Below are 25,724 nucleotides of genomic sequence, written 5' to 3' on the forward strand. Positions count from 1 at the left end.
TGGTGATGAGACAGTGGACATCCCAGCATGACTGGTACAACCCTTATCTGCCCCCACCTCTCAAACCTTTTTTAAAGAACACAGAATTCTACACACCCAGTTTGGCATCTGGCCTCATGATTGTGGTCCCTTTCTCCACTCGACCATAATGACTTCAATTTCTCTCTAACACCTCTATCTTTTAATATCCACTTCAATTAGCAATAATAGAATAACACTTTGCACCTTTATATGATCTTTCCTTAGAGAACGCAAAAGCATTTTACAAGAAAGTATTAATTATTCCCATTTTACAGGCAGGAAACCCAAGGCAAAGTCAAAGAGTGACTCAGTGGCAAAATTAGGAGAGGATCTTTCCCTCTCTGTTTTCAGTGGTCTGTGCAATCATTAGATCATGCCACCTCTTCTAGTTTAGAGTTAAGTTACTGTTGAAAGACAATATACCAGGCCTTTTCACCATCCTTTATTTTACCATCCTAATATTTCCTACATTATAAAAGTACTATATGCTCATATAGAAATTATATCAAATAGAGAAATATTAAAGAAAAGAAAATTTACTCATAAATTCATTGTCCAGAGACACTCACTGTTGTTTCAGCAGTCTATGTGTCTATGGAACATTCTATTCTTTGTAACTGAGCTCACTGTATATCCTATTTTCCTCTTAAATAATAAATGTTTCACCATGTCACTACACATTTTACTAAACATAATTTTTAGTGGCTACCCAATATTTCACCATTTATTTAATAATTTCTGTGTTGCTCAGTTATGTTCAACTGTTTGAGGCCCCATGGCCTATAGCCTGCTAGGATCCTCTGTTCCTGGGATTCTCCAGGCAAGAATACTGGCATGGATAGCCATTCCCTTCTCCAGGGGATCTTCCCAACCCAGGGATCGACCTAGGGTGTCCTGCACTGCAGGGAGATTCTTTACGGTCTGAGACACCAGAGAAGCGTACGGTTGGACTTTCATTTCGCTCCACTTTGTTGTTTTTGGTTTGTTTGTTACCAGAAAAATCTCTTTGATGAAAGTATTTGCATTTTATTCTTTGCTTTAACATGTATGCTTTCCAGATTATGTGTGCTTGAATACTCCCATAAGAAAAAAATATTGCTAGCTTAGAGGCCCACTTTCCTGGCATCTTCCCTCGATCTGACAAACAAACAAAATTCTGACATCCTGTGAGATCCTGCTACTAAACCTCTAAAGATATCCTAATACAGATTCTCAAAGCTGACACTAGATCGAATATTTAATGTAAATGAGCGAATGAAAAAACTTTCTTACTCCTTGCTAGATATATCAGATTCCCTCTTTTCCACTGGAACAAGTTTTCAAAATCTTACAAACCACACTTACCCAGGAAAAAATAATATACAGTCTGACAACGCTTATGACAAAAGAAAATCTAATTACATTTCACGAAAACAAATCTTCATTCAACTCCAAGTACAACTGCAGAGATGTGTCATCAAGGATCTTGCGGAGAAACAAAACAATATTTTGCTTCATGACATGAATAGAATTTCAAAAACCGTGTCCCTGCCCTAGAAGTCCTGGCACCGGGGACATGGATGTGTGTTTAAAATATTGGATGGCAAACTGATATTTTAAAAGCAATATTAATAAGGAAAGGTCAGTATAAATAGAATGCATAGGGTTCATGTCTCCCAGGAGGAAAGAAAAGGAATTAATATAGGGCCTTAGCACAGAACATGAACTTTGCATTAAACAAGATAATAATAATATTTATATAGTCCTTGACATATATCAAGCCTTTCAGACTACTGACGATATACACTATTAATTTCTAGTGATTCAGCAGTGACATCAGTGAGAGTCATACAGGATGGCGTTTATTTCAATAGCATACAGGAAATATGTAATATGACACATATGTGGGCCTCTAATGAGAAAGAAGAGGCAAAAAGGGAATTGAGATGTGATATTCTAATAAACTCTGAACTTTAAGAAAGTTTATATTTGAACATAAGTTTGGTAAAAAGAGACTGAGACAGGGGCCATGTGGCTGGTAAGATGGACTTTGGGAACTTGTGGGGTGATGAGGAGTCCTGGATCCCTCTTAAAGGGTTGGAAGTCCCAAGGTTGTGAGCCCTTGATTCCATTGTGTTAGTGATTCAGTCACGTGTGACTCTTTTTGACCCCATAGACTGTAGCCCTCCAGGCTCCTCTGTCCACGAAGTTCTCCAAGTAAGAATACTGGACTGGGTAGCCATTCCTTTCTCCAGAGGATCTTCCTGACCCGGGGATTAAACCCAGGTCTCCTGCCTTATAGGCAGATTCTTTGCCATCTGAACCACCAGGAAAAGCTAAATGTATTGTCTAAGCATATGATGGAGCTCCATCTGAAAGATCCAACAGCAAGCCTTTTTGTTTGAGACATGCAGAGAACACAACGTAATCATTAGAGGTGTGGAAAGATACCTAGAGCTAGCGACATTGACATATGCTGTCCAGAAGTGGAAAGCAGACTTAAGTGGTGGGCCAGAAATTAAGTCTTTGAAGATTCCAAAAAAGGGTCTTGGAACTGAGCAATGCTGTCACCAGAGAGAGGGGCTGAGGGGGTGGTGAATAGGAGAGTCTACTGTTTAGAAATCATTATAGTTTGTTCTTACAAGTTTGGCAGATTCTTGGTACAATTATACAACTACACATACATTTGGCGTATAGAGATGAATTATGTACTCTGCAGGTAATTACATGTAGCAAAATGTGTACTTTTATTTGGTGGGTATTTACATAGTACAGTGAATCGTGTACTCAGAAATAATTAACATAAAGTATTATTTAGAAAAAACAAAACAATTAAAAGTAGTTTGGTTTTCTTGAGCTTCAAAAAAAAAAAAAAAAAAAAAGAACCTGGAATCTTTCTTTCATTTATTCCAATAGTCCATGCCAAATTGTTCTGGAAGGCCGTTGCCAGAGAAAAGGAAGATGCTGTAATTTCCCTCTGTTATTCATAATCTTTTGATTTAAAGAAAAGGCCTTTTCAAAGTTAAGTGTCTCAACACTGCTGTCTGGACTGAGATATTCTTAAATTTAAAACATTTGCAGTTTCAGTCAACTTGAATGAATACCTAGATATCATTTTTAGCTTCTCTATTTGTAAAACTGAGATTCTCATATGACTTATTAGGAGTATGACTCGTTTTTTTTTTTTTTAACTAGACATCAAAAAGTAGCCATGTCTTTATGTTTATTTATGAGTAAATTATAAAGGACACATTTAGCCTTATGTATTGTCTTTGGTTATCCGAAATATTTCTTGTTGGAAACTATTCAAAACCATTTCTAATTTGAATGCAAAAATACTCAGAAAGTGAATTAAGGTTTTAGAACTGAATCTCTTAAGTTTTGTTTTTAAAACTATCCCATGGGACACAAGATTTCTGAATTTTTTCATTATTCTTGGAGTTGGGTTAAAACCTATTCTCCAACTTTTTCTGGAGATAAAGTTTGTAGGTGAAACTTAATTTTAAGAGTTTGTTATAAATAAGATCTTAGAAGATAGGGACTCTTTTGTGAGGAGTAAAGAGAATGGCTTTTTTTTTTTTTTTTTAAATAATGGCCTACATTGTAAGACATTTTTCAGTTTGGAAGAAATTCTTGATGTTTAATTCCTTGAAGGAATCAGGTTAACTATATCAGAATGATTACTAAATTAGAATCTTTAGGAAACAGGGTAATATATTTTCCTTTATTGGGGCTATCAAAGGAGGACCAATTTAGTAATAATCAACCCATATGGCATTTTAGAGAATTTGCCAATTTTCACCTTAATTGATTTAATCAAGTATATGTAGCTGTCGGGAGACAAGAGGGTCCGCCAATGCCAGGAGGGTAGGAAAGTGTGAACTTCTGAAAGTGCTTTATAATGTTCTGTAAGTTACATTCATTAGTATTATCACAACCCCATTATGGCCCCTGAATTTTTCTGAGGCAAGATAAAATGGGTCAGAAAAGAAATTTAGGCATTCTGGAGTCATATTTCTTTGTCTGATCTGGTATGAAACTGTAATTGTTTAAAGGTTTCAGGAACAAACATCATTTTGGTCAGTCCTCCCTTCTGATTACTTGGGGCTTGATTTTTGAAAGATTGAGATGGTGAATTAGTCATATACTTGGGAACTGGGAGTTTTCTTTCCCTAAAGGGAGAGCCTGAATATCAATGTCTCTGGGTTGTTTTTTCTTGTGCTTCATTCTAAGTAATACCGTTTTCAAGTCAAGATGCTTCTTGTTTCCTGGGCCAGTTATCTTGCCAGCCTGTCATTGTCTCACACTTCGTTCTAGGTGCTTATAGCCATTACTCTTGTAGATGCTAATACACTTCTAGGTCCTAAAACCTTTCCACTTTCCGAATATTTTATATAGTACACAGTTTATATATCTACTATATTTGGATGTTAGCAGGTCCTCATGATCTACTATGTGGAGGTTGAAAGTCAATCTAAAAAAAAAAAGGAAGAAATTAACCTTTTAAATTAGCTCTAAGTTGTTCTTATTCTATGTCTATCCTCAAGAAAAGTAAAATGTTCTTTAAAAAGTTTTTTCAGGTCTCTGCTGATTCTTTCAGTCAGCTAATTTTTGATCAGTGACATATCTATAGTGCTTTTCCTTTGAAATGGTAACATGTTGTGGTGCTGGCAAAGTTATTCTAAACTCCCCCTCCCACCCCAAAGAGCAGTTTGCCTTGTGTAACTTAAAACGTTGGTAGAAGAAATCTAAATTTTATTTTAAATAGAGCTTAACATCTGGGCCAGTCAATGTAATGTTTTTTTGCCTAAGTCCAGTTAACATCTAAATAACGTAAATATTACCAGAAATGTGACCAGGGTATTTAATACGCATCCAAATTTATTTCTGAAATATTGCCGTGGATTCAGAATCTTGAATTCTAACCAGATGTATTTCTGGAGTATTACACAGGTCATATATATTTCACTTTATTTTGGTTCAAACCCTGGGGATCGACACGATAATTAGATTGAGAACATCTGCACCAAATCCAAACCGTTTCCCTGATCCTTCCTTGAGCCTTCCCCACGGGAGGGTTTTTGTGTTTTTTTTTTAACCCCTGCACATTTTATTTGTCTAGTCACCTTTAGGGCAATTCCGAGGTCTCGACTGTCTGCCACCGCACAAATGGGAGGGAAAGGCAGACGTATCCTCAAGTGTGGGATACAAGAAATCTTTAGATGTGGCATTTCGTCGGGACAGGAGTCGCCAGAGGTGGCCGTGCCTTTTCCCGCCAGGGCCTGGCTCTGGGACAGGGCGTGGCCAGGCGCGGGTCGCGCGGGTGGGCACGTGCGCAGGGACCCGAGGACGCGAGTGTCGGGGCGCCGCTGCCCTCTACCGGGCAGCGCGGTCGGAGCTACAGCGCGGACGCCGGCCGACCGCGCGCGGGCTCGGGCGCCCCACACCGGGGCGGCCCTCTGCGTCCCGGGGTCGACAGTGCCCTGCCTGGCGCGGCGTCACTGCATCTAGGGCCGAGGCTCCCGGCGCCCGCGCGCTCCCACCCACCTGCTTCCTGCCCCCGCCGCTGGTCAAAGCTGCGGCCGAGACGCCCAGGGAACCCCCCTTTGCGGACCTCGGGAGTCGTGCGTTGTCGAAACTGACGCTCGTGGTCGCCAGTGCCAGACTTGGGGGCGCGTGTGTTCTCCAAATCCTGGGGACTTTCATTTCCAGTCCCTTCATTCAAAAATGCAGAGTTCACTCCAACGATCAGCGTTAAAACTTTCGAACTCAGTTGAAAAGCAATTATATCCCGCTTACATATTTTATTTTGTATTCCCTACAGATTTTATTTACATATAATTTTCAAGATTAAGGAATTTGGGGATTTGTTTTAACTAATTACACGTTAAATGAAGTGCGAGAGAGTAAAAGAACTGTATTCCTACTAGAAACTCAAACTCACACGTGTGTGTAATCAATTAAAGATGACGATCATAAAACTTGTGCTTTTTGCCAGGTTTCTGCGAAGAAAGAAATCAAAAGAGAATTGACTTTGGGGTTTTAGCATTCCTGTAAGCCGGGGACCATGCTTTTCCTTCTAAGTGTACCCACACTTTCCAAGTTTTTGCACCCAAACCGATGTGTCTGAACCACAGGAAGTTTCTGGGGCTGTTTCGCTGAAGCGGTGCGGGGGGATACAGAACTGGGCTCCAAGACTTTTCCTGTCGTGGCCCAAGCTGGCACAGCTCGGGCAGGTGGGGGCCATTGGGGCCCCTGGCCACCGGGGGTGAGGTACGGCGCGGCTACCGCGCGGCCACTGTGCGGGACGCTGACGGGTGCAGCGACACGGGGGGTCAGTGCTGCCTTCTCCCGGCTCCGGTATCCCCCAACGTGAAACGCTGTTCCCGGCTGACTCGGTCTCTGAATCCGGCTGGGGCGCAGCCAAGAGGGGTGTGCGGCCGCCGACCGCCGGCACGCCTCGTACCCGCCCCGCGGCCATGGGCCCGGTTCTCGCCGGGTCGGGGCTTGGGCAGGTGGTCGCGGCGGCTCCGCGCGCTCAGCGCCCCGCAGGAGGGCGATCGCAAAGCGGCGCGGGGCCGGCGCTCGCCAGACCAAACGGCCGCCTGCTCCCTGCCCGGGATCCAGGAGGGGCTGCGCGGAGTCGGCGACAGCGACCCCCGCCCCCCCCCGCCAGCCCCACCCCCGGCGCGCCCGCAAACCGCCCCAGGTGAGCCAGGCTCGGGGGGCCTCCCGCTGGGGGCCCGGGGGCGCCCCGCTCCCGTCGCCCTCCAGCGCCCCCTCGGGGCCGGGCCGGCGGCCGTCGCTGCCGCCCCGCCGGGGCCGGGGTCTCGGGAGGGCGGGGTCGCGGGCCGGGCGGCGGGCGCCGCGGGGAGCGGACAGGGGCCGCGCGCGCGCGCGCGCGAGGGGCCCGGGCGGCGGCGGGCCGCCGCGCCCTCGGGCTCCGGCTCCGGCTCCGGCTCGGGCTCGCCATGGCTGCGGCGGCGCCGTGAGGAGGAGTCCGCGTGCTCCGTGGCGGCGGCGGCGGCCGGCTCCAGGCCGGGTTTTGGCGCCGCCCGCCTGCTGCCTCCTGGCGGCTCCTGAACTCCAGCCCCCTCTCTATCAGCCTCTCACTCCGTCTCAATATGTCTCAAGATGGCGGCCAATGTGGGATCGATGTTTCAATATTGGAAGCGCTTTGATTTACAGCAGCTGCAGGTCAGGCTTCTCCTCGCTCGGCCTCTCGCCCGGGGGTGGGGGCTGCGGGCGGTCGCGGCCTCCCCCGGGGACCCCGGGCCGCCTGGCCGCCGGGGGGCCGCGGCGGCGGGGAGGAGGGGGGTGCCGGGGGAACGCGGGGCCGAGTCGGGGACAAGTCCCTCTCGCTCCCCGGCCCCCATTGATAACTCGCTTGATCAGAAATTGATCCTCTTTGTTCAATTCATCGATCAGCCCAAGATGGCGCCGGGAGCCGTCGCCGCCGCCACCGCTGCCCCCGGTGTCGGCCCCCACCCCGGGGCGCCCCCCCCCCCCGGCCCTGCGCCGCCGCCGCCGCGGGACCCGGGGAGGGGGCGGCCCCGGCGGCCCGCGGGCGCGCGCGCGAGCCGGGGGAGCGGGAGGCTGGCTGGCGGGCGGGCGGGCGGCGGCGGCGGACGCTGCGCCGGGAGGGGCTGCGGCCCGGCGGCGGCGGCGGCGGCGCCCGGCCGCGCGCCCCGCGCCCCCCGGCCCGCCGTATTCCCGGGGAAAGTTTGTGGGGAGTTGCTGTGGGGGTGAAGCGCCTGCCTCTCCAGGAGGAGCCGCCGGCGCGGCGGAGCTGGGGCTGGTGGCGCTGTGGTGCCGCCGGCTCGGGGGAGGGTCAGAGCGGCCACCGGCGGCGGCGGCGGCGCGGCCCGGCTCGGCTCCGGCCAGGCGGGCGGGTGGCCGGGCGGGCGTCCGCGCTCCCCGGGCCCCGGCTGGCTGGGGCCCCGGCCGCCGCCGCCCCCCGCCCCGCACTCCGGGCTGTTAGCGGGCCGGGACCGCGCCGCCACTCCCGCGCCCGGCGTGGGGCTCCCCCTGCGTGGACCCCGGGGTTTGTTTACGTCCGGGCGGGCGCCCGGGGGGCCACCCGCAGACCCCGCAGCCGCCCCGCTCTTTTGTGTGCCTGCACCAGCGGCACGGACTGGCCCCTCCGCGGCCAGGGACCCGGGTAGGGGCGCTCGGGGAAACTTGCGGGAGGCAGCGGGTGCCCGGCACGCGGACCCCGGGGGTCGGGTGCCCCCGGGGCGCGGGTGCGGGCGCCGGAGGAGGACTGCAACTTTCCCCGAGCGCAGGCCCGTCTCTGCGCCTGGGTGCGCGGTGTGTCGCGGCCCGGGGCGCTTGCTCCCGCTGCCTATCCGGGCGGCCTTCGCCCCGTGCCCGGGGCTTCCTGCGGCTGCCAGTGACCCATCAGCTCCTCTCGGACCCTCTCCTCTGAGGTCCTGCCCTCCTAGCAGGGTCCGCGGCGGCGGCGGCGGGTGGAGGGGGGTGGGTGGGCAATGGAGAGCGCGGCGGGTCCGCTCCGAAATGCCTACCCAGATCGTGTTCTCGAAAGCAAAGCCCCGGGTGTCCCACTGGACAGTGGTGTGCCGGGCCGTGGTCCACGCACCCAACCCCAGGCGCCGAGAGGGGATCGTGCTGGGGCTCCCCATCCGTCTCCCGAGCCGCAGCCGTGCCCAGGGAGCGCGTTCCTGCCTGCCACCCCCCACCCAGGGGAGCAGCGCGCCCTCGGGGTCCGCCTGGGACCTGCCAGCTCCGCGCTGGCGGCTCCTGGACAGCCCCGAGACTCTGCCAGGTGGATGTTGTGCGTAGCTGGAGCCAAGTTGAAGGTGAGCTGAGTGTGGGCCCGAAGCTCAGCGAGCGCTGGCGTTGGGGGTTGGAGAGGTGTCTGCGGCTTCGAGGGGCCCAGGGCGGCCAGGCGCTCCGGGTTGGGGAGGGTCCCTCAGCGTCCCTGTGGGACAGCTATTGCTCTCAGCTCTAAGGTGTGCTTGAAGGTAAACTTGGCCGAACTTTCCTAACCCGGAGCACTGGTGATAGTGACCTACAGTACTTTTAGGAGGAAAGGAAATGAACTCCAGATGCAGACTTGCATGAAATGCAGTGGATTGGATTAAAACGTATGTAAACGGAGTCTGACAACTTTAATTGTATATGCTTGTTTTCTGCTCTTGCCTGCGTAGTAAGAGCGATAAAGCAGACTCACGGCCGTTATGAAATTTCTTCAAATTTCTCACTTAACTAGGAAGAAGACTATGTGAAATATGTATTTACGATAAGATTAAAACTTAAAGGAGTTTGAGTGTTTATTGACTAAAATAGATTATTCCGAAGTGTCTATTGTGTAAATTAGATTCCTGAATGTAATGAACACAGCCGAATGGCATTTTTGATAAATTGGTCTACCCTGTTTTAGTAAAAATAGCTCCCTTTTACCATAATTTAATTCCTGAGCTTACTGTAAAACCCGTTGTGGAGTTTTAGGAGACAAACCTTAATTTTTTTTTTTTCCCCTTGTCTTCCTAAATGTGACATTCCAGTCTAATACCAAGGTGGTTTCTTCCTTAAGTGTCCTGGCAAAAACTGCTTGGGAGATGGATTCGATTTCTCCGGAGTTATTAGATTTTATGACCTCTTTGATGCCCTCACCCACTCCTTGGTGATTAGTTACATCTTCACTGGAGCACTTGGTGGGGGGGTGCATTTAGGTGTATAACTTTAATGAAAAGTTTCCCTGTCAGTTCATGTTCAAGAACTTTCAGATGTTGATCTTGAATTTAAAAAATTCTTTATCTGAGCCTCGTTCTCTTTACTGAGCAGCCTACTGGTTTTTGGTGGTGGATGGAAGATTTGGCCTTAGACGGTTTTCGATTGCCACTTCATCACCTGTTTGAAAGCCTTCAATTGCCTATGGGATGCCCAGGTTCTAGAACGTGAAAGTGGTTCTTTCTTTGGGCCCTGAAGAGGCCTTTGGAGTTGATATCTGGTTTAGCGTCGTCTCTGTTCCCACAGACAGTAAGTGAGCCAGGGCAACTGCAGTTTGAGAAGAGAGAATCCATTAGTTTCAGACTCCTCTCGTCTTTCCAGAGCCCCTTCTCCTGAGCTCAGGTTGCCTGCGGAGCCAAGTGAGGGTGGTGGTATTGCTACCTGAGGATAGAGAGACTGGGTCCCTGAGGGTCCAATTGGGAGCTCCTCGCTTGACACAGGGACCTGGGGCTGAGCCCTGGGCCCTCTGCTCGGTCTGCCTTGAAGCTGCCTTGGGTCGTGGAGTGAGTGCCCAGGAAGAGTTTCTGCAGACTGAGCTGTATTTTGTTTCCTTTTTAGTCCCAAAGTCTTGTGGTATGGGAGTTTCAGGGCTCTGGCCTTGCTAAGACTAGTTGGACAAGTTTTTTATCCTATCCCAGACTTGTAAAAACGAGGCTTTTTTTTTTTAAGTAAGAAAAACACCATTGTATAAATTTGCCTTTTAAATACACGTTTGGAAAGAGGACACTTTCTAAAACAAGCTCATGTAACTCTGTATGTTAGGGTAGCTTTTTGCCAGTGCCTGGCTTCCCTTCGGAGCATTATTCCTACATGGTGACTAGTCTTTCCCTTTAAGGAACCTCTGCAGAAGTAACCTTTAAACGTTTTTTTTTTTTTTTTTTTTTTAAATAAGAAAGCAATTTCATTTTTGCTGCAAGTCCATTTTCTGGTTGCTTTTATTTTGTTTTCTCCTGTTAAGGAAGTGTGTACATTACCAGCCATCCAGGATGCTTCCCCAAACGAAGTATATTATTTTGATTATAATTTGTATCTCATCTAGGACCGTTTAAAATAAAGAGTAAACAAATGGGGGACGGGGCTCCACACAGCTGCTGCCTTTGTTTTTTTGGTTCTCTTAATAATATCAGTGTCTTAGAGATTGTGTGTGGGAAGGGGTCATTATCAGTTGATTAAAGTTTTTGTCCCCCTCTATGAAACTATGCGTAGGTTTTTTTCGAGGGGGAGGGGGTAGGGGGAGTTGTATGTTTGCTTGCTTTTTTAAAAAAGTGTAAGTCAGGGAAGAGGTTAAGTTATGCAGCACCTCTTGCAGTGGTGGGTCCGTAGAGGCCCCCTTCTCCCTTTTCCCCCAGTTTCCCCCATCTGCCTGTAGTTAGCGACATGAGAAAGTGGGGAAGGGACAGATTGCCCGTCCTCAGGAATAGCTCTCCTAATCAATCCACTGAGCTGACCTTAAAAATGCTGTCTGGTGAGTCAGTTGAGCCCAAGACCTTTAGTGACTGTTGCAAAAGTCCTCTGCCCTGTTGTATGCAATTCAAACAAACCCACCAGGGTTTGCTTGGGGTGGGGTTGGGGGAAGTAGGCTGGGTGGGGGCATAAGGGGTCCCTGTTCAGAAGCACCAGGCTGTACCTTGGGACCCCCCAACTTTGCATCTACCTGGAGCAGTCAGTAGTCTAAACTCCTTCTGAGGCTGGGATCACATCCTGAGAGGAAAAACCAAGGCTCCCAGTAGAAAAATCCGTGTGTGTTTCAGCTCATCTGTAAAAGCACAAGGAACATCCACAGTGAAATGAAAGGAGGACAAAATTGTTGAAGGAAAAGTTGTACATTTTTTAAAAAGAGAAATCCATTGTGTGAAAAATCCTGCGAGGGCTAGGCCGGATTCCTACCTGTGCTTCCATATTTTTTCAGTTCACATGATTGGCCTCATGTCAGTTTCACCGATTTAAAAGACAGTTGTATCTGATGGACTGTATAACACAGCGATAACAAAAAGTTTCTATAAACATTAAATATATAGGATCTTGTATTTTTAGAAATTATTTAAAAACCCACTTTAATGTATTATATACATTATATAACATAAACATCCGTATATGTATATATACATAAAGTAGCTTTCCCTATGAAAGGTCTGATTTTTACAAGTAATTGTCAAAGACCGAAATTCGTGTATTTCATCCTATTGTTTTGTCTGAAGCCCTTGCGTTATGGCTGCAGAGAGATAGTTTTGGTTTCAGCTGAAATTCTCCTGCCTCTGATTGTTTAAACCAGACCCTTAATCTTATTTTAACATACTTAAAATGTTCAAAAAACCCAGAAGAATTGTTTTGTATAAGTAGCAAGTGAATGTAGTTTAAACACTCAAGCAATTCTGGTATCTAATTGAAAACAGGTGGAATTCTTGGAATCCCGTGTTTGAATCTTTATTATAGCAAAGCACAGAGACACTTCTTACGTATGGCCATTCATTTTGTCCAAGCCTTTTGAAGAGGGGCTCTGTGACCTCTCCCTGTGCCCCACTGCAGTTTATACCTGGATGTTCAGTCGTGCTGGGCACTTTAGGGACCGGATGCCCGTGTGTGCTTGGACACTGAGAGAACTGTGTGAAGGTTGATCATGGAGTGAAAAGGGAACTTTAATGGCATAATTAGACAAGCGATTTGATATCTGTATTATACAACTAAAAATGGCACAGAAATTGTGAATCCATTTGTGATTTCTGATTTAATAAACATTTGTTGACATGAGTATTTGGATACATTTTATTACACCCCGATAAAGATTTAGAATAAATTAACTTTCCCTAAGCACATCTAGGGGGTCCGTCTAGTCAAGGCTATGGTTTTTCCAGTGGTCATGTATGGATGGGAGAGTTGGACTATGAAGAAAGCTGAGTGCTGAAGAATTGATGCATTTGAACTGTGGTGTTGGAGAAGATTCTTGAGAGTCCCTTGGACTGCAAGGAGATCCAACCAGTCCATTCTAAAGGAGATCAGCCCTGGGTGTTCTTTGGAAGGAATGATGCGAAAGCTGAAACTCCAGTACTTTGGCCACCTCATGCGAAGAGTTGACTCATTGGAAAAGACTCTGATGCTGGGAGGGATTGGGGGCAGGAGGAAAAGGGGACGACAGGATGAGATGGCTGGATGGCATCACAGAATCTATGGACGTGAGTCTGAGTGAAGTCCGGGAGTTGGTGATGGACAGGGAGGCCTGGCGTGCTGCGATTCATGAGGTTGCAAATAGTTAGACACGACTGAGCAACTGAACTGAACTGAAGCACATCTAGAGATGTAACCTGAAATACCAACAAAACCAAACAAAAAGCCAGGTTAAGGGGATATGTCAATAATATGTCATGGTGGGGCCCTCTAGATTATCCCAGTCATTTTTCCTCTTTTACTTTTCCCAACCAGCTGATAGCCTTGGTTTCGTTGTATATTTAAGAACCAAGCTTCAGTTGGTGTTTAGGTGCTGATTTGTATTGACCTGTTGGTTCTGTCAAAGTCTTGGATTTCCTGAGGTGTAGTCTACTTTTCAGCTGCGTTCTGAGAAAGTTGGTGGAGGAGAAGGGTCTCGGGCTGGGCTGAAGGTGTTCCGGCAGGGGGCTACCTGGGATTGAGGGGGGACCTGTGGCATTGCACTCATTAGTACAGTGGCTTGAAGCCATGGCTTTCAGACACCTGGGCTAATGCACCTGGGCTGTGACTTTAAAAACTGTGTGTGCTACCCTGTTCGTTTAATGCGACACAGTTAAAGAAACATAATGAGGGCAAACAGCTCTTCCTGAAAGACATCTAATTTGTTACAGAACCCATCAAGAACCTTTCCTTTGAAAAGTAAACAACTCTCGAATAAAAATAATTCTAATTCTTGCTATAATTAAATTCTGATAGGGTGATGTTAATGCGCAAAATAAATGTTGTCAGTTTTCCTCATTTGAGTCTGCAGACTTTTCCTTCCTGCAGGAGGCCCCAGGGCGGGCAGGCAAGAGGCAGAGATTTTGTGTTTATTAGAGCCCTGGGCCAGGGGCAGCCCTGGGGAAGTTCTTCAGATGTGATTGGTAGGATCCCTGCGCAAGAGGTCTCCCCCTACCCAGTTCTTAGGAACACCACCAGGGGACAGGTAACTGGAAAGGATTGGGGATGGGAGTATTCAATCCTCCCAAGAATTTACCCAGCACTGCAGAGCGGCTGGAAGAATAGCCAGGTAGGAGCCTGACATGAAACTGACTAGATTCCATTTCCTCCTCTGAGGCACTTGTGAAGTTGGGAAAGGTGAGTGATCCCACCTTTTATAAAACACGAGAGGCCACGGTCAGGGCTACCAGATCTTCCTTGTGGCCAACTCAGTCAGCTGACAGTTGAAATCCTGGATGCTTCTGACTGTGATTTATGAAGTTCATGTCGGAAGAAATTACCAGAGCTTGCTCAGAAGCTTGTTCTTTCTTAGCATTGACCCGAGTATACCAGCATGGGGCCTGTTTTCTTAAAGACATCATTCTCTTTGACTGTGTTTATCTAATAAGTTAAAGCAGTTAACTTTTTTTTTTTTTTTTAAGTTATGCATAGTTGAGGTGTCTTGAGTTTGGTTAAGGGAAAAACAAATTGACAAATTAGCTCTTTCTTAAGTGAACGTTGTGAAATTGTGAGAAATAGAATGCCATTCTTACTGTCATTAAAATTTTATTTGGGTGTTGACAGCTTTTTGCTAAATGTAAGACGTTCAGATCCTGTCCACCCAGCTGTAAAACAAAAAAAGAAAATACCCAAAAAACAACCCAACCAGTTCAAAACCTTCTTTTCCAATATCCCCCTAAAAGCAAGGTAGTCTCTCTTTAACATTGGGTCTTTCCCCCTAATGAATTGTTAGTATTTTGTTTTCTAACATAGTTGTATATCTTAAGCATCTTGATTCGGTTGTTATTTTGGACCTGCGAGGGTCTTTGGTTTGTTGCCACTGCCCCTTGGGTTTTAGAGGAGCAGTCTCTGCTTAGATCAAAATAGTTTGATATAAAGCTAGTAAGTGACACCAAAGGTAGATCCTTGTCTTGAAGATGCAAACAGAAGCAAGGCCTGTGGGCTGTTGACAGAGGAAGGGCTGGTTCGGAGCCGCCCTCAGCCTGGGCGCTGCCAGCCCCGAGCGCCTCCTGTCACCCTGCCTGCCACTTCTCGTCCCTCCTCCGAGCTCCTGCCCCGCCACGCCTGTCCCCTCCTTCGTTGTGACAACTTTTCTTTTTTTTTTGGTTTAAAGTATTTGTGGAACTCCATTATTTTGAGATTCTTGGAAGAAAGATACTATGTAAATGAAAATTAAAAATAAAATTCTTGCTGGAGGGAATTGTACATTTAATTTTTTGATTAGGTTTGGAAAAGACATTTTTTCCCCCTCACCCTGAAAATAAGAACATTCTGTTGCTCCTATCACCATTTTTGCTTCATTCTGAAAGGTGCGGCAGATAATGGTGAAGCATGTCCTTTATTTTCAGTTTTTCCCCACGATAGTTGACCTATAACTTGAACCCATGCAGCTCTGTGTACAGTGAATTATTTCTGTTTCACATTGTTCTGCTGTGCCCTCGCCGAGCGTGTAGGTAGCAGCTGCCCATGGAATGCAGACCTTTCAAAGGGGAAAAGATTTTGGGTCACCAGTGTGCAGAAATTACAACTAAAATTGTACATAGACCTGCAAATAAAATTCCATCTTCCCTTCCTGTTCACACAGCAGAGGTGTTGTAAGCTGTACCCTTTTGAAACAGAAAGCTTGAGAACAGGAGCGGTCATGTAAACCAGTGGAGAAACCTTAATTTGCTGGAATTGCTTCATTTCACTTGTACCTCAGCTCGTCGTTACATAACACTGTGTGCTGTCACACCACGCAGCCAAGTAGGAGACAAGGTCAGGTTCGGAGTCGTGCTTCTGCTCCCTAGGCATGTGTGGGACCCAGGACCCAGACAGGAAGCCCAGGCTGCTGCCAAGATGCCCTGTCCAGGTGCCCTGGTCCACCAGGGACCTCACGGTCACGGGCAAGCACAGAGGATCAGTGCCGTGGCCAGGGTCTGCCGAGCCCTTCCCTCGCAGGGCAGTGTGATATGTAGTCAGGAAGTTGTCACCTGGAGCCTGCTAACCCTGGGGCTGGGTGGGTGGGGCACACGGGCTTCCCCCCGCCCCCACAGCTCCTCCGCCCCAGCACCCTAATTTGTCAGTGTTGACGTAGAATTGGAAGAGGAAGGATATTGCCGCTTATGGTTGAACGTCATTGTCAGGAGTAAGGAATGGTTTGCGATTGTTTTACATTGCTCTGTGTTGGTATGTAATTATGCTGTCATTTTAATACACACTGATACTTTAATACATCTTGTGTGTGTGTGTGTGTGTGTGTGTATGAAGTTAGTTTTGGGGGGGGGTGTTGTGTGTGAGAGCCAAATCTTCCTAACACACAGGAGCTGGGAGTATTAGCCTTTACCAACACAGTTTCAGAACTGCCTGTCTGAAACAGGTCGTAATCATTATAGGTGCGACAGCCAGATGAACCTTCCCCAATCATTGATTCCATCGTCTCATGCCTCTCCTTAAACATCCGCGGTGGCTCCCGCTGGCACAGGATGGAGAGCACACTCCTCAACAGGCAGAGTTCCTGAAGGGTGTCTGTACATCGCCTACACCTTTTCCCCGCTGTGGAAGGATCCCCGGGTCGGTGCTCCATGGAGGGGACCTCCCCCTCTTCCCCCTGCACATTGGGGTACCCAGCCTGGTTTATGCACCTCTTTTTCATCTTAGCCAATGCCACAGAGGGAGCCCCCTCATGCACCAGGCACTGTGATGCAGGGCCGGAGAGCCAGCAGCCCAGATGCGCAGAGAGGGGCCGGGTGGCTGGAATGCGGCTCTGCTGGTGTGTGCCTGTAGGATGGTGGAGGGCGGCAGAGGAAGGGCGTCCTGACTGTGGTGGGGTGGGCAGGGAAAGTGTCCAGAGCGGGAGAGGCTAAGCTTGAGCCGAGTTCTGTGCAGCTGGGGAAGCACGGGAGAGGGGGTGGCTGGTGGTCTCTGAGTGCCCTCCTTTGCTGTCTCTGATGGACCCCACATAACGCCCTCTCAGCTTCTGATCGCCCTTCCTGGGCGCCCGCCTTATGCCTTCAGTGCACCCACTGAATACCCTGCACTCTGGCATGCATCCACCCCAACTCGGGGCTCCCAGTGAGTCCTGTTGTAGGAGAACTTTGGGCTTCTCTTAGCAGGCAGACCTGTGTATTCCTGATTTGAGGCTCACTCAGCTAGTTAATTTCAGAACTGCAAATGGAAGTCTTCTTCCGATTGTGAAAGGTAGGTAGAGTACGTTCAAATGGCTGTGTTTTGAAAGCTACTGATAGGTACACAGGGCTAGCGCATGTATTTCTTTTCATTTGTTTTATTCCCGTGTATTAAAGTCCTCCATTGCCAAGTGACATATAGGTTGGTTAAGATACACATAATCGTATTTGTGGCACATAATGCAAAAAGTTCACATTTTTAAAAATAGAATTGAGCAGAACAATTCTTTGACAGAGAATTTATTCTCCAACTCTGCCCACAGCCTGAATGGGAGGAAAACTTCCCCACATGAACCGGGGGAAAGTCGGTATTGTAAGGATCAGAACCCCACCAACGCAAGAGAAGGCAAGTGGCAAGCAACACGAAGGCTTGGGGGTCAGCACCGGAGAAACGTGCTCGGCACCCCGGAAGCTGGCCCGTGGGCGTGGGTGCAGCTTGACCGAGTAGCTCCCTTTCAGAGCAGTGGCCTTCACAGCCTGCGTGCTTTCTCTGCTTCTTCATTTACAAAGTACCTAGGGTATTTCTGTAGGGGTGACGTCACCGTCTGGCTGCATGAACATTTGCATGGATTTGGGGAAGTGAGGGCTGCCAGGCCTTCCCTGAGAAAGGGTGCGAAAGGAGCCACCATCCCTGGGGTCCAGCCTGGGTGGCCGATTGGGGGGTGGGGCAGGGCCTGGCATCCACGAGGAAGAAGTGGATGTGCTCCTTTGCTGGGCTACGGGCACTGGGGGGAATGGCGGGGGTAGGGGGCATGGGGAATTCAGGGGCTTAGCCCCTGGCAGAAGGAGGGGTGAAGTGTAGTAGAGAGGTTTTGGTGTTGAAGCCTAGAAGATGGGTTGAAACCCGGGGTTTGAAGCACCCGGAGGATTTGTTTGCGTTTTGGTTGGTGCCTACGAGTTTGCCGTCATTTGTGGCGGGGAGGGCTGAAGAGTTCATCTTAGCTTGGGGATCCCCCCTCCTACCTTGTGTTGTAACTTCGTCAGTTCTGGAGCTGGGACTGCCGTGCGGCTTCAGGAAAAGGCAGAGAAGAGAAGGAAAGCATTGCTGGGAGTGCTTGGATTCCTCACGTTCTGGCTGGTTTTATGTCCGCTGGTGACACAGCAGATGCTTTAAAAACATTTGTATGTATAGATAGATGCACACCCACAGTGTGTGCTTAGTCGCTCGGTTGTGTCCCACTCTTTGCGACCCCGTGGACCGTAGCCCACCAGGCTCCCTCTGTCCGTGGGATTTCCCAGGCAAGACTAGAGGAGGGGGCTCCTTGGGGCTGCCTTCCTCCTGCCTTCCCTCTCCCTGTCATCCCGGCCGTCCCCGAGAATGGCTTTCCCTTGAAGGAGGGTCGTCATGATGAGGCTGCCAGGGGATCAGAATGGGTTCCCTGTCCACAGGGCACCCAGGGTGAGCTTGGGGGTGGGTGAGTCCTTTCACATGAACACTGAACAGAGCCTGTGTGGTGGACGTGGAAGCCACCTGGGTGCCCAGTGGACAGACACCTTTCTGGCCGAGGCCTCGCTAGATCCGAGACACTTTCTCGAGCCTCCCCTGCTGTGAGACTTCAGAGTCAGCGCCCAGCATTGGAGCTCCAGAGAGAAGGACTGTCTGACAGATAATCCTTCCCCAGGAGGTGAGCACTCAGGTTAGCAAACCGTATCTAATAAATAGTTGGAGTGCAGTTACAGCATCGGGCTGAACATAACCCTCCCTGTGTCACCTGCTACCCTCAACGTCCCATCGGTGCATAAAGCAGATTTGTGGGAAGGGTTGGGGGGAATTGGAAGGCAAGAGAGACGCCCAGGGGTGGGGCCTGGGGTGGGGGGTGTGGGAGGGAACTGGCTCAGGCAAGGCCGTGCCCTGTCCAGCATGCAGTTCAGCCGTGAGCGCTGGGCTGAGGAAGCGTCTCTGACCAGCACTGTTCTCTGACACCCCTGGCTTGATACTGGTACAGGGGAGCCATTTGCTGTTAGATGCTAATATTTGTGTTTAACCTCGAGACGGCCAGGATGAAACTCCCTCCGCTTTCAGTCCCTGGGAGCCTAGTCGATTTAGCCCCTGTTGTGATACTGGACTCAAATCCACTCATATCACCGAAAGGCACCCAGGACACAGGGATTTGTTCCCAATTGCACATGAAGGTGTGGTGCTGGGCCGTGTTCACTAAGAGGGCAGCTCTGTAAGGGTCCTCGGGAGGACCTCCCTCCCTTGAGAAGACGCCTCACCAGATGACGCTCCTTATTTTCCTCAAGGAGTCATCATGGAACAGCTGAGTGTTTAGGTTCCTCTGGACTCAGATGATTGTTTTTTTGCACGCCTGTTTGTTTGGGCTGATACGGCTCGTTTGATAATGAAGGTGTACATTTAGTAAGAAAACACGCACAAGGGTGCGCTGCTCTCGGAAGTAACACAGCAGGTTTGAATGAGGTGGTTTGCAGTCTTGTTTGTTTTGGGGGGACGAGTCATTTTTCTTCATAGAGTGTTGGGGCCCCTCATTCATTCCTTTATTGAGCGGGTCTCCCTGGTGCCTGATGTCGGCCCTGGATCCTGGTCAAGCCCCTGGGGTACCAAGAGGAATGAGCCCCCGCAGGCCACACGGCCCCTGCAGATGTCAGCTTATAGGGGCTAGGGATGTCTGATGTGTGCGGAGGGGCAGGACAGGGGTCTGGAAAGATGGGAAGTGGTATTCCACTGACCCACCTCCTCCCCTGGTGGCCAGGCGCTGCTGTAGCACAGCCTTCCAGTGTCCAGAGCAGCAGGATGGCCCTGCCCTCGAGGGACTTATGATCTAGCAGGGGAGATGGAAAGTGAACAGAGGAGGAATAAGTGTATTACAGCGTGGGATTGCCCGGGGCCTGGGCCCAGACTTCTCAGTGCAGAGTCCCGCTGAGTCACTTCTGTGTTCTGAGGGCCCCCTGAGAGAGGCTGCTTCTCAAATGCAAGAGGGACCATTCAAAACTCATGTTTGTGTTCAGGAGGATCCAGAATGCAAGGGGAAGGGATGGTGAAGGATGGCGCCGGGAGGGTGGGGAGTCATGGTCCAGAACGAGATGGGGAGGGACTGGGCGGGGAGAGAAGGTGCCAGGCTGCGTGCTGGCAGGCGCCAGGCCCTGGCGTGACCCGGGAGGCCACTGGGGTCGTGGTGGCCATGGCAGAGATGGGCTGAGCGAGTGGCATTCAGAGACGTGGGAGGCCTCAGCAGAGGGGACTGAGGCCGGGGCGGGGCGGGGAGCAGCGCCTGGAGGGAGGAGAGGTCTTCTGTGTCAGCTGGGGCCTGGCTCTGGTCCCCCCAGAGGCGGCCCGTGTGTACAGCCGCCAGGCTGGGCCCCAGAGGTTTATTAAAAGCAGGTGGGGTGCCAGGCGCTGTACTTGAGCGTTGGGTGTGACTCAGACAGGCATGGAGTCAGCCTGGAGTTTCTTTATTCATCCCTATTTGCTTTTTGTCGGTAATCCTTTGTAATTCCCCAGTTTCATGATGTAATTTTAATGGAATTACACTTGAACACTTCAAAATTATGTAATTAATTACGTTCGGCTTCAATTACAATGACTAATTACAGTGTGATACCTGGTGGCAAGTCAGGTATGTCCTGGTGGGGGGTTTGTGCCTGCCAGCTATTAGGACGGCCACTGTCTGTCACCAGTGGGTGCGGCTGCCATGGGGGCTTCTCGGTGCCTCTGCCCCCCTCCCCTCCCCCAGGAGCAGCTCTGGGACCTGTGAGGTGTGTGATGGGGAACGGGGGTGTGTGCAAGGGGTGGGGCATGGTGGTGGCGATGGGCATGGAGGCCTGTCGTAGGGCACAAAGGTTTGAACTTGTTTGCAGGTAGAAGAGCAGGACTCACGCTAGGAAAGCAAGTTTGGGGGACTCGGGCGGGAACCAGGGTCCTGCCATGGGATTCCTCTGTTCACTCCGGGATGTGGGAGGGAGGCTGCACTGAAGTCACTGTGAACACGGCCTCAAGAACGGGTAAGACGGCTTAGGGAGGAAGGAAGAGGTGCCACGAGCCACCAAGGGGTCAAAGAGGAGGGTGAGAGCCAGAGCCTGGTTTAGAAATGTCACTCTGGGAATTATTCCCAGCGGCTAGTGCGCAGGGCTCCGGGAGCAGCAAACTGCGCCTCAGACCCCAGGACGGAGCTTTGTGTTCGTGGGCTTCCTCTCTGCACGTGGCAGTGGTTGTATTTTGTGTCAGGAGGAGGGGGTCTGACTGAGAAATCTTTACGCCGAGTGGCCGTCGCCTCTGAAGCGAGGCCCTCCCGTCTCCCTCTAGGATCGGCAGCTCTTCCAAGCTGAGTGTTGGGGGAATGCGTGCTCACAGGAGGGTGGCCCCCACTTTGCCCTGGTCCCCATACAGCCTCAGGCCCTGGTCTCCCTCCTTCCAGGGAAGTTTCTGGAACAGACTTTGAACAGCAGTGCCCACGGGAAGCATTCAGTGACCAGTGCTGCGTTTCTTCCAGATGCCTGTTATTTATTTGAGAGGTTCAGGGCATCCTTTCAAGAGCCCATTCTTAACATTTGAGACTAGGGAGGTTTCCTGACCCTCTCCTGTGAGTTTTCCATCGTTTCCTGTGGGGTGTGCAGAGTGGACCGTTGCTGGCCAAGGAAGCTGGTTTCAGAAGCTCAAGCTGAGGCGGAGGTTTGGGTTCGGCCTTGAGGGCACCCCAGAGTCTTCTGGGTGTCCGCTCTTTAAGGGAGAGCTCGTTTCACCCTCGGGGAGGGGGCTCGGTGGTGCCCCAGGGGGCTTGGAGCCCTTCCCTGGGGGTCCTGCTGCAGAGGGTGCTCCCTCGACACAATGCCTGATACATTTAGTCTGTCACTTTTTACTTTTTTAAATAATATGCACACAAAACTCATCATTTTAACCTTTTGAAAGTGTGCCATTGGTTATTCTGTGCCATATTCACACGTTGTGAATATGTGACGGCCACTTGGTGTAACCATCACCACGATCTAATTCCAGAGTGTTTCTATCACCCCAACAAGAACCCCATACCCGTCAGCAGTCACCCTCCTTTTTCCCAACTCTCCCCAGGCTCTGTTTGTAGCCTTTGGTCTGCGTCCTATGCCTCCGGGTTTGCCTGTTCTTCACGTATAAACGGCATCATACAGCATGTGTGTGGGCTTTCACGTCTGGCCCCTTTTCTCTCACTGTGAGTTTTGCTGGTTCATCCATGTTGAGGTGCGTATCAGCGCTTCAGTCCTTTTTATGGCTGAGTAACAGCATCCTGTGTGCGGATATATACAACCTCTTGTTTATTCTTTCATAAACTGATGGGCATTGGGATTGTTTCCGCTTTGGGGCTAGCATGGAGAAGGTGCTGTGGACATGTGTGTGTAAGTGTTTGTGTGACTGTAGGTTTTCGGTTTTCTGTTTTCACATTGATGCTTAGGAGTGGAATTGCTGGGTCCTAGGTAGTAAGTCTGTGTGTAACGTTTTGAGTCTGCTACTTTGTGGCCTCTTCTGTGTAACTCCTCTTTTCGTTTTAAGGCCCAGACTGTGGTTCCATCTCATTCTGTTCTGCTCTGGTCTTCCCCTTGACTCCTCCTCCTCAGGTGCCTCTCTGGTGGGGGTGCCCTTGGGGACCACGGTCACGTGCAGACGGACTGTGGAGAGCCTGGGAGCAGTTTGAATGAGCACACACACTCTTGGTAGCCCACCCGGGGTCTCTGCCCGTTTCCACCTTCCCTCCTTACTCACCAGCAAAGGGGCCTCTCCCCTGGCCCAAGTGCGATGCTCATTTCACTTTGTCTTGGCTGGAGAGATAGGGACTGTCAAGCAGATTTGCTCATGGTGCTGCTTCTGAGATAAAAGGCGATGAGCCAGGACAAAGTGCCATTTTCTGCCTGTGAACACACCCGTGGGAGAAGAGGCCGTCCAGGCCTGCTGATAGGTGGCAGGAACCTGGGCCCTCTGTCCTGCCTGCTGCCCTCCCCCAGCCCTCTGCGATGCAAATCCAGCATTACAACCGACATCCCCCTGACTGCTCTGGCTGGGTGTGGATGAGAAGTCACGTTTCTGAGATGTGATGGTCCCTACTGAAGGCAGAGCTGAGCTGAGGGTGTGAGATGAAAGTGAGCGCTGAAGCTCTCTTCCGAGAGCAGGCAGCATCCCATTTGCCAAGCCAGATGTCCCGCAATACTTCAGATGCTGCCGATAAAGCATCAAGCAATTAGAATGGTTAATATTCAGTTAAGTATAATTAGAAGCTGGTGTAAATTGTGAATGAAATTGACAGGTTCCACAAGTTACAGCAAAATACCAAATCTCCTTCAGTTGTGTGTATGTATCTCTGTGGGTCTGTCAATTCAGACAGGTATATAGTCTTACCTCCTAGGAATCGAAATGAGGGCCTGCTGTCAACCCAGTTCACTATAATTCTGAAAGTTTAGGAACTTCTTGCCAGATGTTTTATGTTAAAAATTGAAATCCTTAGGTCAGAGCTTTAACGCTCTCATTTCTATGCTACGGGCAGGAAAAACTAAATCCGTATTTTCTGCCTGCCTTCAGGGCATGTGTGTGTGTGTGTGTGTGTGTGTGTGTCTTGTATGTGTGCATGTGTGCACACATGTGTGTTTCTCCCCATCCCTGAGTTGCATTCATCACTTCTCACTTCACAGCACATCATGATTTATCTTATTTTTTTCTCCGTTCTGCTCCATCCCCATGTCTAGTCCCCTCCTCTTCTCATTCTAATGTGTTTAGTGTACCTCTATATGGGTGTATTGTAAAACATGTGGCCTGTTTTGTATGTATAAGTAGCTCTAATCCATAATTGTGGCATCGTGCTGTAAATCTTCCCTTCCCTTTCACTCCTCACTGTTTCTGAGATCTGTCCATGTTACCCCCTGCAAATTTCATCATTCATGAGTGCTGCATTGGATTCCAACTGAAAAATCCACTTGTCTTAGCTCAGACTGCTGTGTACCATACACACAGGGACTTTAAGCCACAGACATTTATTGCTCACAATTCTGGAGGCTGGGCAGTCCAAGATCAAGGTGCCTGCCGTCCAAGATCAAGAGGGTACCTGGGGAAAGCCCTCAAGTAAAGTTAGGGAGCTAACTTGCAGACAGCCCTCCTCTTGCTGTGTCCTCAACACGATGGTGGGTCTTGAGACTGTGAAGGAGCTCTCTTTTCATAAGGACACTAATCCCATCATGGGGACCCCTACCCTCATTACCTTATCTAAACCTCCCAAAGGTCACACCTCCAAACACCATCACTTCAGGACTGAGGCTTCACCGCATGAATTTGCGGGGGTGGGGTGCAACACCATTCAGTCCCTAGCACCAACCCTAGCTCACATGTCCGTCTCCCCGGGGATGACCCTGCTCGGTGGCCTCGGGCACCCTGACACGCGTCTCCTGACTGTTGCCCAGGGGTAGGATTGCTGAGTCCTAGGGTGAAGAGTGTTCTTCATTTCACTGAGTGCTCCAAGGTTGCTCCCCCGCGTGGCTGGCTACACCACTTTGCTCTCTCTGCCTGTCTCATCAGCGCTTCCCGGAAACCTTTATCCTGATGGTTTTAGAGTGGCACTTGAGGGTTGTGATTTTTCTCTGATCACCCGTGTGTTTTCTGCTTGTTACCAACCTTGTTTTATACCTGTCTAGATTTTCAGATTTACGTTTTCATAAGTCGTCTGGTCCTGTGTCTTGTCCCTTGTTGATTTGCAGGAGTTCCTAACCCTTTGTTGGTTTTTACCTTCCTAAGTCGCTTCTCCCCATCTTTCACTTGTTTGTCGATTTGTCTGTCGTGTCCTTCAATAAACAGAAAAACTGAGCTTTGATGAAGTCAGATCTATCAGTTTTTCATTTCAGTTTTGTTTGAGAAAATCTTTTCCCCACTCAAGATCACAAAGATACTCATACTTTGACAGCCATAGAGATTTGTCTGCCGTGTTTAGATTTTTAGGTTAGGGATGGTTTCCGTGTAGACTGTGACGGAGTCAGTTTTTCTCCAGCACTGCCTGCCGAGCAGGCCAGTCTCCTACCCAGTGATTTAGGAAGTTGCCTCCACTGAATGCCAAGGCCCTGCATATATGTGGGTGTGTTTCCAGGTCATTCTTTTGTTCCACTACCCCGTGTGTTTCTTCTTGCACGGGTGCCTCACTGTTTGATTACTGTGGCTTTATACAATTTTTACTTTCAGATTGGGTGAATTTGCACTTTGCCTTTCTCTTTCAAAATATCTCAACTCCTCACTGTCCATTATTCTTTAATGCTGATTTCCATCAAGCTCTCCTTAAGTCCCACTAGATTTTCTTTATTGGATTTGGAATAAATACACAGATTAATCTGGGAGAAAAGTAAGAAATTTCAAGTTTTCCTATCTGTGACTGAGACCGTTTCTCCATTTACTTAGGTCTTTCTTCAGAAAGGTTTGGTACCTTTGTCACGAGGTTAAAGCCGAGTTCTGTGTAGTTTCTGTAGTAGTGTGAGCAATGACTGTGTGTTTTTTTCTTCTTGATTTTTTTTTTTTCTTCTTGATTGACTATTCCGGTGTGGAGGAAAAAACTGGTTTTTGTTTACTGATTTTGAAACTGGCCAGGTTGCTGAGTCTCTCGTTGGGTTTGCTAGTTCACTTGAACCTGTTGCATCTCGGGAGAGTATCATAGGCAAAAAATGGGATGCTTTTGTTTGTCCCTTTCCTTCCACTCCTCATGCCCAAGAGAC

At 49.3% G+C, this 25,724-nt stretch overlaps 1 protein-coding gene across 1 annotated transcript in view; it reads left to right on the forward strand.

Annotated features, from left to right (window-relative positions):
- Nucleotides 1-6,901: 6,901 nt before the first annotated feature.
- CUX1 (cut like homeobox 1) overlaps nucleotides 6,902-25,724 on the forward strand; it is a 330,995-nt gene continuing 312,172 nt past the window's right edge. Inside the window, 1 exon segment of the mRNA XM_070362072.1 lies at nucleotides 6,902-7,197. Coding sequence (XP_070218173.1) covers nucleotides 7,135-7,197 — 63 coding nt within the window. The 5' untranslated portion in view covers nucleotides 6,902-7,134.

This window comes from Bos mutus, chromosome 25 (assembly GCF_027580195.1).
Source record: "Bos mutus isolate GX-2022 chromosome 25, NWIPB_WYAK_1.1, whole genome shotgun sequence".
Classification (NCBI taxonomy): Eukaryota; Metazoa; Chordata; class Mammalia; order Artiodactyla; family Bovidae; genus Bos; species Bos mutus.